General features: G+C 40.4%; 1 protein-coding gene across 3 annotated transcripts in view; it reads left to right on the plus strand.

Moving 5' to 3' along the window:
- LOC124605601 (breast cancer type 1 susceptibility protein homolog) overlaps positions 1-15,550 on the plus strand; it is a 267,314-nt gene that overhangs the window by 95,467 nt on the left and 156,297 nt on the right. For all 3 annotated transcript variants that reach the window (XR_006978661.1, XM_047137393.1, XM_047137394.1), the window contains exon 5: positions 819-1,754. Coding sequence is in view for 2 of the 3 variants with exons in the window: in XM_047137393.1 (XP_046993349.1) it covers positions 819-1,754 (936 nt within the window). In the remaining variant the exon portion in view is untranslated. The remainder of the gene's footprint in view (positions 1-818; positions 1,755-15,550) is intronic.

Genomic DNA, 15,550 nt, shown 5'->3' on the forward strand with positions numbered 1-15,550 from the left:
TCATTTCACAGATAGCTCTCCCTTTGATTGTATATGTTTTGGCAGTCACAGGGCTACTATAGGTGGTGGTAGGAGGGTGCATAGGGCAAGTGTTGCGTCGGGCACTGTCACAGGGGTAGGAGTCATAGGGTAGGGAGATGGGTGCAGGAGGAGTGTGGGGTCTGATAAGAATATTGCAGAGATTGAGAAGGTGATGGAAACATATACTTTCCTTTTTAACACATCACTGTAAAGCAAGACAAAAAATAAGGAACATACAGGAACATAAATAAGAAATCAGAACCTTATTCAGGAATTGGTGGAAAATAGTAGCCGTTCTGAAAGCACACACTCACACTCTGATCTTACGCAACATGAAACTTGTGAAGATTTTATACAAGGAAGAAGCTTTCTGGACACCGCTATTTTACTGTGTGCAAATACAATATCACCTAAGAAAATGTTTGTCTTTACAATGAAAAAACACAATAAATAACAGTGAATAGCTACATTACTTAAAGAATACGTAATTAACGTATTGTTTGTATTTTTTCTTGTACCACACATTTTGAATTGTACTTATATGCTCAGGGGCATTATGAGATACAGTTTTATACTGATTTTGTTTACATTGTAGGTGTTCTTGTGTTCATACCCAGCAACATTTTATAAAGTCATAAGCTTCTAGTGAATTAACAAGAACTTGCCAGACTGTTTAATAATATATATACATATAATAGTGTTGTTTGTTAGTCAAGTTGAGTGTCTGCTCCAGGCAGTATTATTCTAATGTCTTTGAAGATTGTGAAGACTGATTGTGTAAATTTGTATGTCTGCAGGTGGTACCTGGCGCTCTGGTGACAATAGACCGTGTGTCATCCTCTACGAAAGTTGAAAAATGGCTGGAAAAGAATATTTGTGAAGCTGCATTAGAAGAGTCATTGCATCCACCTACACCTCCAACAAGATCACGTTCATCATCTACCTCTTCATTTTCATCAAATGATGATTTGCCCTTGCTGTCAGTGTCTCAAAGGCCAGAAGGAGGTGGTATTTTTCCACAGACCTCTCGTGAAATGTATAATACAAACAGTCCTGCCGATCCATATGAGTTTGTATCCAGTCAAGATGTTAGAAAACCAGTAAAATATAGGAAACCTGGGACTAAACCAATAGGAGATGAAACACTTTCACAATTACTGCCTCCCCCATCAAGTAACCCTATTTCTCAGGATGTGTCTGATATTTGTAATTTAACAGTGAATAACACCTTTGATCGTCTGCTGCTTAGTAGCAAGGAAATTCAGAAGCATAAACAGCCTCCACAGAAAAAAATTTCAGAGAAAGAGTGTACTCTATTTACTTCTCCTCCTTCAGACAATGATGATGACAACCAACAGTCTGACTATCAGTCTTTCATCGCCACAACTACAGCTGTCACCACATTTGCAACTGTTGTCACAACTGCAACCACTGCTATCAGTGCTGCATGCACTACCTTTGCCAATTCACCATGCAGATCAGACATTGAGTCACAGCACTTCAAACCTCATGTGTCATCAACTCAAGCAGGCAATGACGCCTCTGCAAGTGACAACAGCATGAAGACTGTGCTCCATGTACAGCTGCCCCAGAAATCCAGGGAATCAGAGGCCAACAATGATAAGACAGTTAGAGATTCACAGCTCCTTTGTCAATCAAGAAGTGAGTTGCAAAATGGTAATGATCCGGCATCGTCACAGCACAATTCATCACAGACTGTGAATGACAAAGAGGTAATTATTTTGTGGTTAATTTTGTGGTTACTGACAAACAAACCAATTAGTACTACATAATATAAGGTCTATTTTGCTGTTGACATGCCTCACTCTCTGCCCTCAAAGAAGTCATACATTTTATACATGCCTTACTTTTAAAATTACTTAAATGCCTTGCTTGTTTATTCAAAAGTGAAATTTGAAGCGTATAATGGTTTTCAACTGGAAAATAAGGTACTTCGAAGCTGCAAGGTAAAAATGTAATCACTTGATGACTATGTCAAAAGCATGAGTTCACGAGCTCTTGTAGCTTATGAGTATTTTGTTTTACCAATTGAAGATGCATTCCTTTTATGCCATGTTGCAAATGTCTGTCAGAAATGACACTAAAGGTTTTTATCACAACAAGTTTCACACTGCAGTGTACAGGTTAAACTGCTCATTGCATATAATGTGAGAAAAATGTGTTAGATAATAGATGTTATTTATCTTTATTGCTGTAATTGTGACTATCTACGAAGTACATGCAGTGGTATTTATAATTTTTTATGTCTGCCAAAACTGAACTTGCTTAATATTACAATTACCCCATTAAGAAATATGTGAGTAATATTTTCAAAGCCCCATCCGAAGGAGTTCACTATCATATTAATTATTTGGCACTAGCAGCTTGTTGCTAGTAGTTCATTTTACTGGACTAGTTCGGGCATTGTCTGTCATCAGCAGTATTTGTATTACACAAAGGACATATATTTCTTAAGCACTGTCAGTCACATTAATGCGACCACCTCCCAAAAGCTTAAATAATTATCTTTTGCAGTGCAGGCCACTGTGAGACATGCAGGAAGAGTGTCAGTGAGGTTCTTGAAGGTACCGACAGGGATGTGGGGCCATGCCAGCTTCAGTGCCTTGACCAGCTGTGCTAGTATTGATTAAAATTACTTGATAGTTGACATGTCACGTGTTATAGTTGACACATCAATTAGTATACTTTTAATTCCTTGTCCAGTGTTCTTTCTTTGTGTGTTTGGATCCCGAATCCTGGGTCTGACCCTTTTATTTCATATTTCATCACATGTAATAGCCACAAAAAACACACACACAGAGACACACACACACACACACACACACACACACACACACACACACGTACGTACGTACGTGTACATGCACGTGAAATGCTGCTAACGAGATACACACATTTCATACACAACACCAACCAGACACCAATGTATCCTCCTGCACAAGACACAATTCAGTGTCATTTATACGTTATTATTGTCATTACAGAGATCGGGTTATAGTAGGCAACCTTTGCACGACATTGCATGAAGCCAAATTTTTGAAGGCTATTAATTAATCATCGCAACTGTGAATCCAGAATCGTGAATACAACAGCGTTTTGCAGTGTAATGGCGTAGTGTCGTGGTTAGCATACAAATATGACATGTAGAAGGTCGAAGGTTGGAATCTCATCAAATGCAGTGATTTTTTTTATTTTTATAAACCTAATCAAAAGACTTTGATTATAATTTTTTCATTTAAATGGTTTAAATGTATTTATTTTTATTTTTAGTATGTTGCCGTGTCATTTTCAGTATCATATTGACTTCTCTTAGTTTCCTTCCTATCATTTTTTTTCTCGTTTAGAGTCTCTCTCTCTCTCTCTCTCTCTCTCTCTCTCTCTCTCTCTCTCTCTCTCTCTGTCTGTGTGTGTGTGTGTGTATGTGTGTGTGTGTGTGTGTGTGTGAACTATAATATGCAACCAAATGCCAACCAGGATTTTTCATCTGTTGATAATGCACCATCGTGCACCAGTGAGGATAGTTTCAGGTAACCAATGACAGTGAGCTGCTAAAACTGAAATTTTGCTGCAGAAGATGGCTACGCAAACAAACATGTTATGAAATTTTTCTGTTTTGTGTTTGCTCATAAAGATTAGCCTTAAATACCATGAACAAAGCAATTGTGATTTTAGTTCTGCTGCAGATTGTTGATCACAGTTTCCTTGAATACATTGCACATCATGAAGCTGTGGTTAGGTTGGGACATCAGCTTAAATTCAGGGCTACAAAACTCGTCATCTGTCAAGTTCAGTCATTGGCCACTTAAAACCAACTGTTGACAGTGGACCTCGCATTTCCGTCATATCTCATGGTGGCCACTTCCAACATTGCTCAGCATTACCCATTAACAAAATTTGTGAAGTGATCTGTCATGTTTGTGTATTGTCTATAACTGAGCTGTAGCCCATGGATGTGACAGCAGTGTAATGACAAGTGATAGATGTCAGCTATCAAGTAATTTTAATCAGGCTGTAGGTTTCTTGGTTGAGGTTCCATGACACAAACAGCCCGATTGAGGTGGTCCCACAGATTCTCAATTGGCCTTAAATCCAGGAAATTTGGTGGCCAGGAGTGTACAATAAACTCATCCTAGTGCTCTTTGGACCACATGTGTAAACTGCGAGCTGTGTGACATGTTGCTTTGTTCTACTGGTAGATACCATCATGTCAAGGAAAAACAAACTGCATGTAGGGTTGGACATAGTTCCCAAGAATAGACACATACTTGTGCCTTCCAGAATGATGAGATCACCTGGAAAATTCCCTCTGGCCTGGACCCTTTTGATGAGTGTTGCAGGGTTTTGCTTTCAGACATTTCATGCCTTACATGCCAATGACCATCTGTCCGATGAAGAATAAAATATGATTCATCTGAAATGGCCACCTGTTGCCACTGGGTGGATCTCCAGTAGCAATATTGGCGTGCAGATTCCAGCTTTCGACTCTGATAAACAGCAGTCAGCATAGGAGCTTAAACCACATGCCTGCTGTGGAGGCCAATATGCAGCAACGTTCACTGAGTGGTCATTGAGGAAGTACTGTTGGTTGCCCCTTAATTCATCCGGACTGTCAATTGACTAATAGTTACAAGTCATTCATACTAACACATCTCTGTAGCCTCATTCACCCTTGTCATCTATGGCCTGTGATGCACTGACTTTGCCTCAGTGCCATTTTGCCAGACTAGGTATACAGGATGTGTAAAAGAAAATCATCCAGTTTAAAAAAAAATCATAACTATTATGTTACCAGAGGTACGTGGCTGATCAACCTACTCTTAGAAAGAGCAAACTCTTCGGTTTTACATGGTTTCCGCTAGGTAGCGGCAGTGTGCGCCCGCTTCAGTTCTAGTAAAAATGGTGTTGGGACAACAGAAAGCATTTTGTGTTCTATGTTTTGCACAGCGCGGTTCAGTAATAACTCTTCAGTGTGATTTTTGTACTAGGTATGGTGTGGATTCTCATACAGCACAGAGCATTAGACGATGGCTTGAACAATTCCTAGAACTAGATTGTTTGTGTAAAGGCAAATCACCGGGCCATCCACAAGTGTCCGACACAGACGTCCTGGTTTCACAAGGAGTTCGCAGAATACCATTCGCCATGAGCTCAATACGTCCACCGATGTCCATTTGGTGTGTGTTGTGTTGACGTTTACACATGAAACCATACAAAATTCAGCTACTGCAAGCTCTTTGTGAAGGTGACAAACAACAATGTGTGGAGTTCCATAATTTCGTTCTTGGCAAGATGGAGGATGACAATTTTCGTCCAAATATAGTGTTTAGTGATGAGGCAACATTCCATTTAAATGGAAAGGTGAACCATCATAATGTGAGAATATGGGGTACAGAACAACCACATGAAGTTGTACAGCATGAGAGGGAATCTCCAAAATTTAATGTGTTTTGTGCAGTTTCACGGGAAAAGGTGTATGGTCCATTTTTCTTTGCCGAGAACACTGTTACCGGAAGCACATATCTTGATATGCTTGAGAACTTACTTTTCCTACTTTTGGAGACTGATTCGAATGACTTTATTTACCAACAGGATGGGGCACCGCCACAGTGGCATCTGGAAGTGCGGGAAGTTTTAAATGAAACTATTACTGAACGATGGATCGGTAGTACTGGAACAAATGATTCAGCCGTACATTACTGGCCTCCAAAATCACCATACCTGACTGTATGTGATTATTTTTTGTGGGGGTTTATAAACGACTCTGTTTATGTGCCTCTGTTACCAACAATAATGGATGAACTGAGTCATCGCATAACAGCAGCTCTGCAAGTTGTAACTCAAGACAGGCTCACTGCAGCATGGGGACAATTTGAGTACCACATTGACATATGCCATGCATCTCAAGGGGGGGCATATTGAACACCTATGGAAAGGTATGAAAAAAGAAACTTTTGGAGTTTCCTGTTCATCAAAACACAAAATTCATTGTATATGTTTGTTATTTTCCGAAATATAGACATGCCAAATGGGATGATTCTTTTTGATACATCCTGCAATTTAACCATGACGACATGCAAACTGTTTGCAAACTAATTGTTTCAGAAATGCTTCCACCCTTGTCGTGAAAGTCAGTGATCATGCTGTATTGGATGTCAGGTAAATCAGTCAGTTTCTATGTTAAAAAAATGACTGCGCTGTTTTCCATGTCCCCCAACACATTTTATATACTCTTCACAGCTAGTGCTGCCACCGCTGTCTGGGAGTGGTTATTACACCTTGATGTCGAACATGAGAGGTGGTCACGTTAATGTGACTGGATCATGTAACACAGTATTTACAGTGTGAATAGTGGTGTTTTATGCTTGTATGAGTTTTCAATTCATTGTAATGTGACTATCCCTACAGTAATATCCTCTTGCGTATGCCAATGGCAATATTTCGTAATATTCATGTAATAATATGATCATATGAGTTATATATACATATACATATATGTAGTGAAAATAATCAAATTTTGACAATATAATGTAGTTGGGCAGATAAAAAACTCTACTCACCAAGCAGTGGCAGAAGAACATATAATAAAAGGTTTTATGTATACAAGCTTTTGCAGCCAGTGGTTCCTTCTTCTGGCAGAAGGGTTGAAGGGAAAGGAAGGGGGGTGAGAATCCCACAGGTCAGGGGAGATTTACCAGACAGGATGAGAAGGAAAGGCTGACTGTTGGGGATTGTACTGGACGAGATTTGAAAACCTGAAAGTGTAAAGCTGGAAGACAGGGTAATATACAAGACAGATATTACTGCTAAAACGTGCACGAGTTAATAAGAATGAAAAGCTAAGTGAATTGTATGTAATAGAGATTGGAGAGAGATTATGAAAAATAGACAGGTCAGAAAATGAAAGATGTATGAAACTAAAATGGAGTGAAGAAAGGAGTAGTTACTGTGAAGAAATGCTGAGATGGAAGAAATTAACATAAATTAGGGGTAGGTGGGTGGCTAGAACCAAGGACATGTTGTAGCACTAGTTCCTACCTGCAAAGTTCTGAAAAACTGGTGTCCTTGGGAAGAATCCAGATGACGTGTCATGTTGTAGAGCATGCTCTGCAACAGGATATTGTGTATGTTGCTGGTATTCTCAGCCTCTCGTCTAATGAACTTGCCTCTGAGTTATCTGTATTATCCAGGGGTCTCACTGTCACCCCTAAACCTGCATTTAGTCATGCTGCTTTGCTGAAGGATCTACTCTCCTTCGTGCATAATGCCAACTGAAAATATCACTTTGCCAACCCAATCGTAAAACCTTTCCAACAGCAAACTTTGACTTGAACAGTTACGACAAGGATCTTAACTCGATTCATCACTATTACTTCAAAATCATCCCTTCTAAGCCTTCCAAGAATTCCTCACATTCAGCATTGCTTCAAAAGCCTTCCTTAGGTCCCTACAACATGACCCTAATCTGTTCTCTGCAAACTCCAGGCTCTGCATTCTCTAAAAGCTGATAACTCCTTCATTATCCTCCCAGCAGACAAAGGATCTACCACTGTCGTACTTGTGACAGGAGTATGTTGGTGAAGGTCTATGCCAGCTGTCTAACACTTCTGCATACATTATCTGCCATCAAGATCCCATCTGTGTGATTCAAATTGATCTGCAGTCCCTCCTTAAAACCTCAGGCGCCTCACAAGGACTAACACCTCAATCCCTAGAATTCCTTCTCCCCCTCCCACCTCAACCATGCTCCCCATCTTTTTTCTTCCTAAGATCCACACACCCAATCATCCTGGCCATCCTATTGTTGCTGGCTTTAAAGCACCCACAGAACATATGCCTGCCTTAGTTGATCAACACCTGCAACCCATAATACAAAGACTTCCCTTCTATATTAAAGACACCAACACTTTCCAAGATTGCCTGTAAACTGTGCATGTCCCGCTCCAACCACATGTGTGGCTTGTCACCATTGATGCCACCTTCCTCTATTCCAGCATCCCCCATATACATTGCCTGTCTGCTGCTGAACCTTTCCCCAGTCATCACCCACCTGATTCCAAGCCTATCACATCCTTCTTGCTTGCCTTAATCAACTTTATACCTACCAACTACTACTTCACCTTTGAGGGGCAGTCATACAGATGGATCAGTGGTATGGCCTTGGGAACCAGAGTAGCTGCTTCCTGTGCCACCTTTTCATGGTTCGCTTGAAGGAAGCATTCCTGGGATCCATAATCCTTCAGCCTCTGGTTTGGTTTAGATACATTGATGACATCTTTGATATATGAACTAATGGTGAGGCTGACCTGTGAAAATTCCTGGAATCTCTAAATACTTTCTCCTAATTAAATTCCACATGGTCCTATTCCATATCCCATGCCACTGTCCTTGGTGTTGATCTCTTCCTCACTGAAGGCCAAATACACACTTTCGTCCACATTAAACGTACTAGCAAACAGCAGTATTTACATTTTGACAGTTGTCATCCTTTCCATGTCAAACATTCCGTCCCATACAGGCTTGGCATTTGAGGCAAACATATTTGTTCAGATGCAACAAATCACCACGAATCTCACCTATCCTTCGCAGAATGTAATTACCCCACCAGCCTAGCTCAAAAGCAGATTTTCTGGGGCATCATATCCAATCTTGGTACTGCTGGACGCTCCAAAAAGCAACTTCGAAGCACACCGTTTGTCACTCAGCATTATCCTGCTCTTGAATGTATTAATGAGCTACTTCAACAACTCCGTGACTTCCTGAAATCATGCCATGAAATGAGATCTATTCAGTCAGATTTTGCCCACCATACCTAATCTCCAAATCTCTGGAATGTCCTTGTCAGAACCTATGCTACTTCTGTACCCGTCTCCCTACCCAACGGCTCCTCACCCTGTGACTGACTTGGCCTATGCACCCTCCTACCACCACTTATACCAGCCCTGTAACCAGCAAAACATATGCTATCAAAGGGAGAGCCACCTGTGAAATGACGTGTCATATACCAGCTGTTAATGATAACACTGTTCGCCCTTTTACATTGGCATGACTACTGCCAAGTTGGCAGTTAGGATGATTGGGCATAGACAGAGGGTGTATACTGTTAACACAAGATATCATATTGCAGAACATACTCTACAAAATGACAGTTGTAACCTTGGTGCCTATTTCACCACATGTGCTATCTGGACTTTTCTCTCAGAACTCTGCTGGTTGGAATGAGCGCTACATCACATCCTTGGTTCTCGCCACCCACCTGGCCTTAATTTACATTGATTTCTAACATTTCTTCACAGTAACTACTCCTTTCTTCACTCCGTTTTTGTTTTCTACATCTTTCATTTTCTGACTTGTCTATTTTTTGCCATCCCACTCCTGCCTCTATTACATGCATTGCGCTTAGCTTTTCATTCTTATTAACTCGTGCACAGTGTTTTAGTAGTAATGTCACTCTTGCATATTACCCTGTCTTCCACCTTTAAGCTCTCAGGTTTTCAAATCTCGTCCAGTGCAGTGCCCAATAATCAGTCTTTCCTTCTCATACTGTGTGGTAAATCTCTCTTGACCTGGGGCTCTGGGTGACTATTCCGAACTCTACCCCATTTCATAACTTCTCCAGTTCTTTTGCCTCATGCCACTTCTTCCCCTTCAACCTTCTGCCAGGAGGAGGAGCTACTGGCTCCAAAGCACCTAGCATCCAGCGCACGTCAGTCTATCGATTATTCATATGATTTTGAAACACTCCCCTGCTGGTTTTTGAACACATTCTAAGTTGATTTCTGAATGAATTATAAGTTCATTTTTGAATGCGTGCATACTGTACGTGATGTCTCTGCCAGGGGAATCCTCGTCACATCTAGACATAAACTTTCCTGCAAAGGCCTATTTTGTTTTATCCAGCACACAGTGACAAAATAGACGTTATCAGATCAAGAAACCACACTAGTTTTGGGTACTATTTGCATTAACAGCTTTTTCAGTATTAGACAATGACATTTCTATTTTTCATGTAGCAAAACATTTGACGAACTTTGATAAGGTAATAGTTCTTTCACAGAAAGGAAAGCACACCATGTAAAACTGTAGCAAGATTAGATAGAAAAATCGCTAGGACCTAAGGATTGAAGAAATGTGTACTGTCTTGCCTGTCTCTTGTCTTTACTCGTTTTAGGTATCCTATATTTAATTTTGTCACACAGAAGAGCAAGTTATTAGCTAATAGGCAATAAAGAGTCCAGATTTTCTGAAGAGTTCTTGTTCTCATGGTTACAAATAATCCTATCCAGTATTAGTTGCGAGTTTTCTTTTTCTTTCTTTCCTTCCTTTTTTAAGTAAGGGGCAAGACGTCAAATTGGGAGCAGGAGAGGCACTACAGGACTTTTTAATTTCCACTGTCCTGAAATAGTTTGATGGCATCCGTTACAAAATATACATGTTTGAGTTCCACAGAGTGAAATAAAGTGACGTGCAGTATAAGAATGTTGTTTGAAGATGCATGGCACTGCACTACACACTTAAGACCAAATGACGTGTCTTTTATTTCCTTGAAGATGTATGTTTTATGTATCAGACTCTTCAGAAAGATGTGCGCTACAAAATGAACTTATTTTTTGAAAAATCTTTTCTTTTAATTTTTGACATTCTGATGCGCAGAGCAGTCTGAGTTATGAGGGTGGGGGGGTAGTCTCCACGTGACCTGTGTTTACATTTAGTGATTTTTGTGTTTCCTCTTCGTTGACTGCTCTCACGTCAAATGAAAACAAGACGGATTTCTGTGGCTGGGAGCTATCAAGTTAATTAAAATACATTCACATAATTACAGAAGGCTAAAATATGTTACTAGTTTCAGATTTTATTTTATTTCCACCTTTCTGACAGTCAAGCATTAATCGCCGTGCGGAACAATAAAGTTATTTTTGTCGGTTTGCAAAGAAATTTGGCTTTTATTAATCTTTCCTGCTGAGGCAGTCAATTTATCTGAAATTAAGTGTTTATCTCCAGAGTATTGGCTAATTTCATCTGTTCGCTGCGTTTCAAGAGCACGTTTTCATCTTCTAGCATGTATGGCATTATGCCATAATAAAGAACAAAACATGAGATAATACAGTACCGGTATTCCAAGAAAATTTACGTCCCGAAAACCACGTTGAAAGCTTCATATCAGGTCGAGGCCTACCTCATTGGGAATCTGGACATACGAATGTGCACTGTAAGGCGAACTATGCATTTTAGTATGGTTCACGAAATTCCGACACTTTTGGAGTATCCTCTGATGTCATGCTTCTTTTATGACATAATGTAAGATCTTTTAATGTTTTACACGTACTAACTTGCGGGCTTCCTATGTCACCGTAGCTGCGCAAGCGCGGTGACGCCTCTTATCTGGCAACTGCTGAAATGAATCTATTTCTAACAGGTCGCGGGAAAATATTGCGAATTGTTGTCCGAAAAGTGTTATTTTCAAAGTAAATTTCCTTTCACGCAAGATGAACTATGTGCGAGAGTGTAGGATCAATTTATTAAATCACAGAGCGTTTGCTCTCTCTAAATCGACTCTTTGATGACAAGCCATTTAGAAGAATTTCGAGCCCAGAAGATCAGAGATTTATGTGGGTATCAAAAATTTTACTGGCGTATTTGTGTGACGTATCGTAAAGTGTAACATGTGCTAAACAGATCAACATTATATGTGAAAGCTTAGCTTCTCTTGTAGCTTATTAATCTTTGAGACAGATATTATATACTAAAGCTCTGCTTTTCTTGTAGCAACACTATGTATATTAATTTAAACCATAAACGTTTCCTGTTGGTGGAATTCGAATTTATACTTTCGTAATACGAAAATATGAAGCGTACATGTTGGTGCACATCAAAGATCTTTCCAAAACGTGGATTTTCTCCCTGAGTTTCGTTTTCTAAAGTGCCGGGAAATTCTACGCTGCTGTATAAAACCACATCCCTTCAAAGGATAAGTTTTACAGTTCCGAGGGAAAGTATACTGTCATTTAACACGGAAAAAGTGTATTTTCACCCGGGAGAAATGTATCTTTAACCAGGAGATCCGGGAAAAATCCGGGGATGTTTTTTCCTTGTCCACGTATACACCCTGGACTAGGCAAGCTAACCTCGTATCCACAGAAAGAACCACAATCTACCCCCTAAAATCTGATCCCAACCTTATTATCCTATCTGCTGACAAAGGCTCTACCATTGTTTTGAACCGCGAGGACTATCTGGCAGAAGGACTCTCAGCTGTAAGCTGTGACTCAACACCTCTGCTGTATGGTGAGTAGCAATCTATCATTTTCATAATATTGTTATCTAATCATATTATTACATGAATAATACTAAGTATTGTCATTGGCATAAACTAGAGTGTGTGCTAGAGAACATATTAAATATAAGGCATTTGTCTTTTGTGTAATAAAAATACTGCTGATGATGGACAGTACCTGAAACTAATCCAGTAAAAGAAAATAGTAGCAATGAGCAGCTTATATCAAACAACGAATTTACATTACTGGACTGCTAGTGGTAGCCAATGTTCAGTCATACAATGAAGTATTTCGTGGCTGGTATTTACATCCTTGGCAAGTTTTGTGTGAAGGGCATCAGGCCTTGCTCCAGGGCGTATTTCTCCGATACTATGACTTCATCAAGATTCAGTCGTGATATGCTATCATGTAGAGAGAGACCATAGGAATTCAAAAGCACAATAACAACTTTTAACAGAAAAGGAGGGGGATTGAAACTACGCAATTTGTGGACCTTAGTGCTAAATACAGCAAACATTATCTGCTCTCCCTCCCCCATCCCCCCTCTCCCCCCTTTCCCACTCCTCCCCTCCCACCCCCTACAGGCTCCATAACACACATTGGAGCTAAATACAGCAAACATTATCTGCTCTCCCTCCCCCATCCCCCCTCTCCCCCCTTCCCCCCTCCTCCCCTCCCACCCCCTACAGGCTCCATAACACACATTGGACTGTGCAATCTTGGGCAATGGTCTGATCATCTCATGAAAGGACCATTGGATGGACACATACAAATAGTTTGGCTTGCTGAGCTTGTTTGAAGTTGTTACTAATTTTGGAGTCGTTGCCTCTTAGGATGTCTCTGGCATTAGAAGATGAAACATTGGGCAGAACAATATGCTGTGGCCCATGGCCTTATGCCCAGTGTGTCGTCCCATACTGAACTCGCCAATCTGCCTTGGTGTCCACTGTCTCTTTCTCAGTGGAGAGCAGAGGGTGAAGGCTTCTCGTGTAGTGATGACACCGACTGTGGATGAACAGGAGTCCAGTCCATGTAAATGTGGGACCTGGGGCTAACAGTGACAACAATTGGTGCGAATAATGCTGCTAGTGAGAGCTCCCTCGCCTAAAGAGGGATTTGGTGGCAGTGATGAAGACCCTCTAGGCTGCCACTGGGTTGACTCTGTGCAGCAGTAACTGTGGCCCTAACCCAGCCTGGGCTTCAGCTAAAAGTCTGCATATAGAAACAGGCTTTGACAGCAATGTTCTTGCGGTTCTATTAGTATTGGTGTGACTATGTCAAGAAACTGAGCAGCATCCTTGTCCATGGAAACATTCATGGACTGCAACTGGCACTGATGGCGAAACAAAGCAGCCACTTACGCTGAGTGCTGGAGTGTTCAAAAAATATGGTGAAGTCAACTGACACGTTTGGAAGCTGTTGTCTTCGAGGAGGCCTTCAATAGCATCAGTATGCTGGTGCTCCACCAACTTCTTTTAAATAACACCCCAACAACATTTTGGTGCATGGAACTGAATACGGTGTCATTCTTAGTATGCAGCTGAGGACGGTGGACATGGAATGCAACCTATAGTTTCAGGAAAATTACACCCAAAGACAGGGGCTCTTAGTGGAGAGACACTTACTTGGACAGGCTGTGCTGTACCTAAAAGGACACTCCTAACAAAAACTGATCATGCTGGTTTCTCTTTCAACCAATGATACGATAATAAAAAACTTATGATTACATGGCACTTGTCCTCATCCCACTGGAAACAAATGACTTCCATGGAATCAAAAACTTATGAAATGACCATGACGAGAAAATCAGAGAAATTAGAGCTCTTATGGACTTTACCAACAATTATTGTTCCCATGCAGCATTTGCAAATAAAGCAGGGATGGGGCCAGAAGTATGCTCCTCAACACACTGAGAGGTGGCTCAGAGAATAGAGGTAGATATACGATGTTTTTGAGAAAAGTACTGAGACTGATTTTTATCAACCAAAGTTTTTATTATTTATTTTTCAGACAATAATACTGTCCACTTCAAAGTAGTTCTCTTCAGCAGCTGTACGTTGGCGAAGTTGTTGTTCCCAGTCTTGGCGGCAGTGCTGAACAGCTTCAACTGGTAGGGCCTTTAACATGTCAATCACATGATTTTGAATATTCTCCTGGGACCCAGAATAACAGTCTTTTAAACATTTTTTCAAAGAAAAAAGTCACAAGGACTCAGATCAGATGAATAGGAGGGCTGTGGAACAACAGGAATGCCTTTTGAGTTCAAAAATTCCCTGATGGAAATGGCTTTGTGAGTGGGGCGTTTCATGATGCAACTTGCCTGCAATGTGCAAAGTGCAAAGTGCCGTCAATATTTGATGTAAAGTGAAAGTGTTTAACAGGTCACCCATCATCCTTATTGGTAAACATTGGTCTGATATCACAAGAGCATGTACACATTTGATGTTTTCTTCGGTTTTCGAAGTGTAAAGATTCATCTTCAATGTGCTCTCGGCCTTCCAAAACCGAAAAATATTTTGTGCTCTAGATAAAGAATGTTCCCCATAGGCCTGTTTCACATTTTCAAAGCTCACAGTTGTGGATTCCTGAAGTTTAACACAAAAGTTGAGGGCTTAACATTGCTCTAAATTCTGCTGTTCCATTTTCTTAACATACAACAAGAACACATCTTCACTGGCGGCACTTTCAAAAATCACATGATGGCTGTACGCAGATGAAACACCACTTTCAAAAATCACATGATGGCTGTACATAGATGAAACATGGACTGGCTTCTGGAAGCGAGGAACACACTGGTGTACACAAGCAGAACAACACAACGTTGGCAGATAGTTTGCAGTGTTGTCAGTCTCATTACTTTTCTCACACACATTGTTTATGTAACCTATCCTTTCAGACACTCAAAAAGGTTACGATTGGAACTCCTATTTAGTTTTGCAAACTAGTTCCTTCGCTGTACATCCAATCATTATCTCCAACTGTGATCAATACGAAAACATCTACTGGGTGTACAAGTAAGACTTCATTGTTAATATTTACTGTTTCCTTTTTGCTGTGTAAAGTATTTATTATCATAATTGTACTATGTAGACACAACACACCTATAAAGTTGCCCTCATATTGCCATGGAATATAACTAGTTTCACATGCATGGAGAATGTGTAACTACTAGCTCAGAGAAGGCCATTATGCATATGTTTCATTTATTTATTATGGTTTTTATGTACTTCTACACT

This window comes from Schistocerca americana, chromosome 3 (assembly GCF_021461395.2).
Source record: "Schistocerca americana isolate TAMUIC-IGC-003095 chromosome 3, iqSchAmer2.1, whole genome shotgun sequence".
Classification (NCBI taxonomy): domain Eukaryota; kingdom Metazoa; phylum Arthropoda; class Insecta; order Orthoptera; family Acrididae; genus Schistocerca; species Schistocerca americana.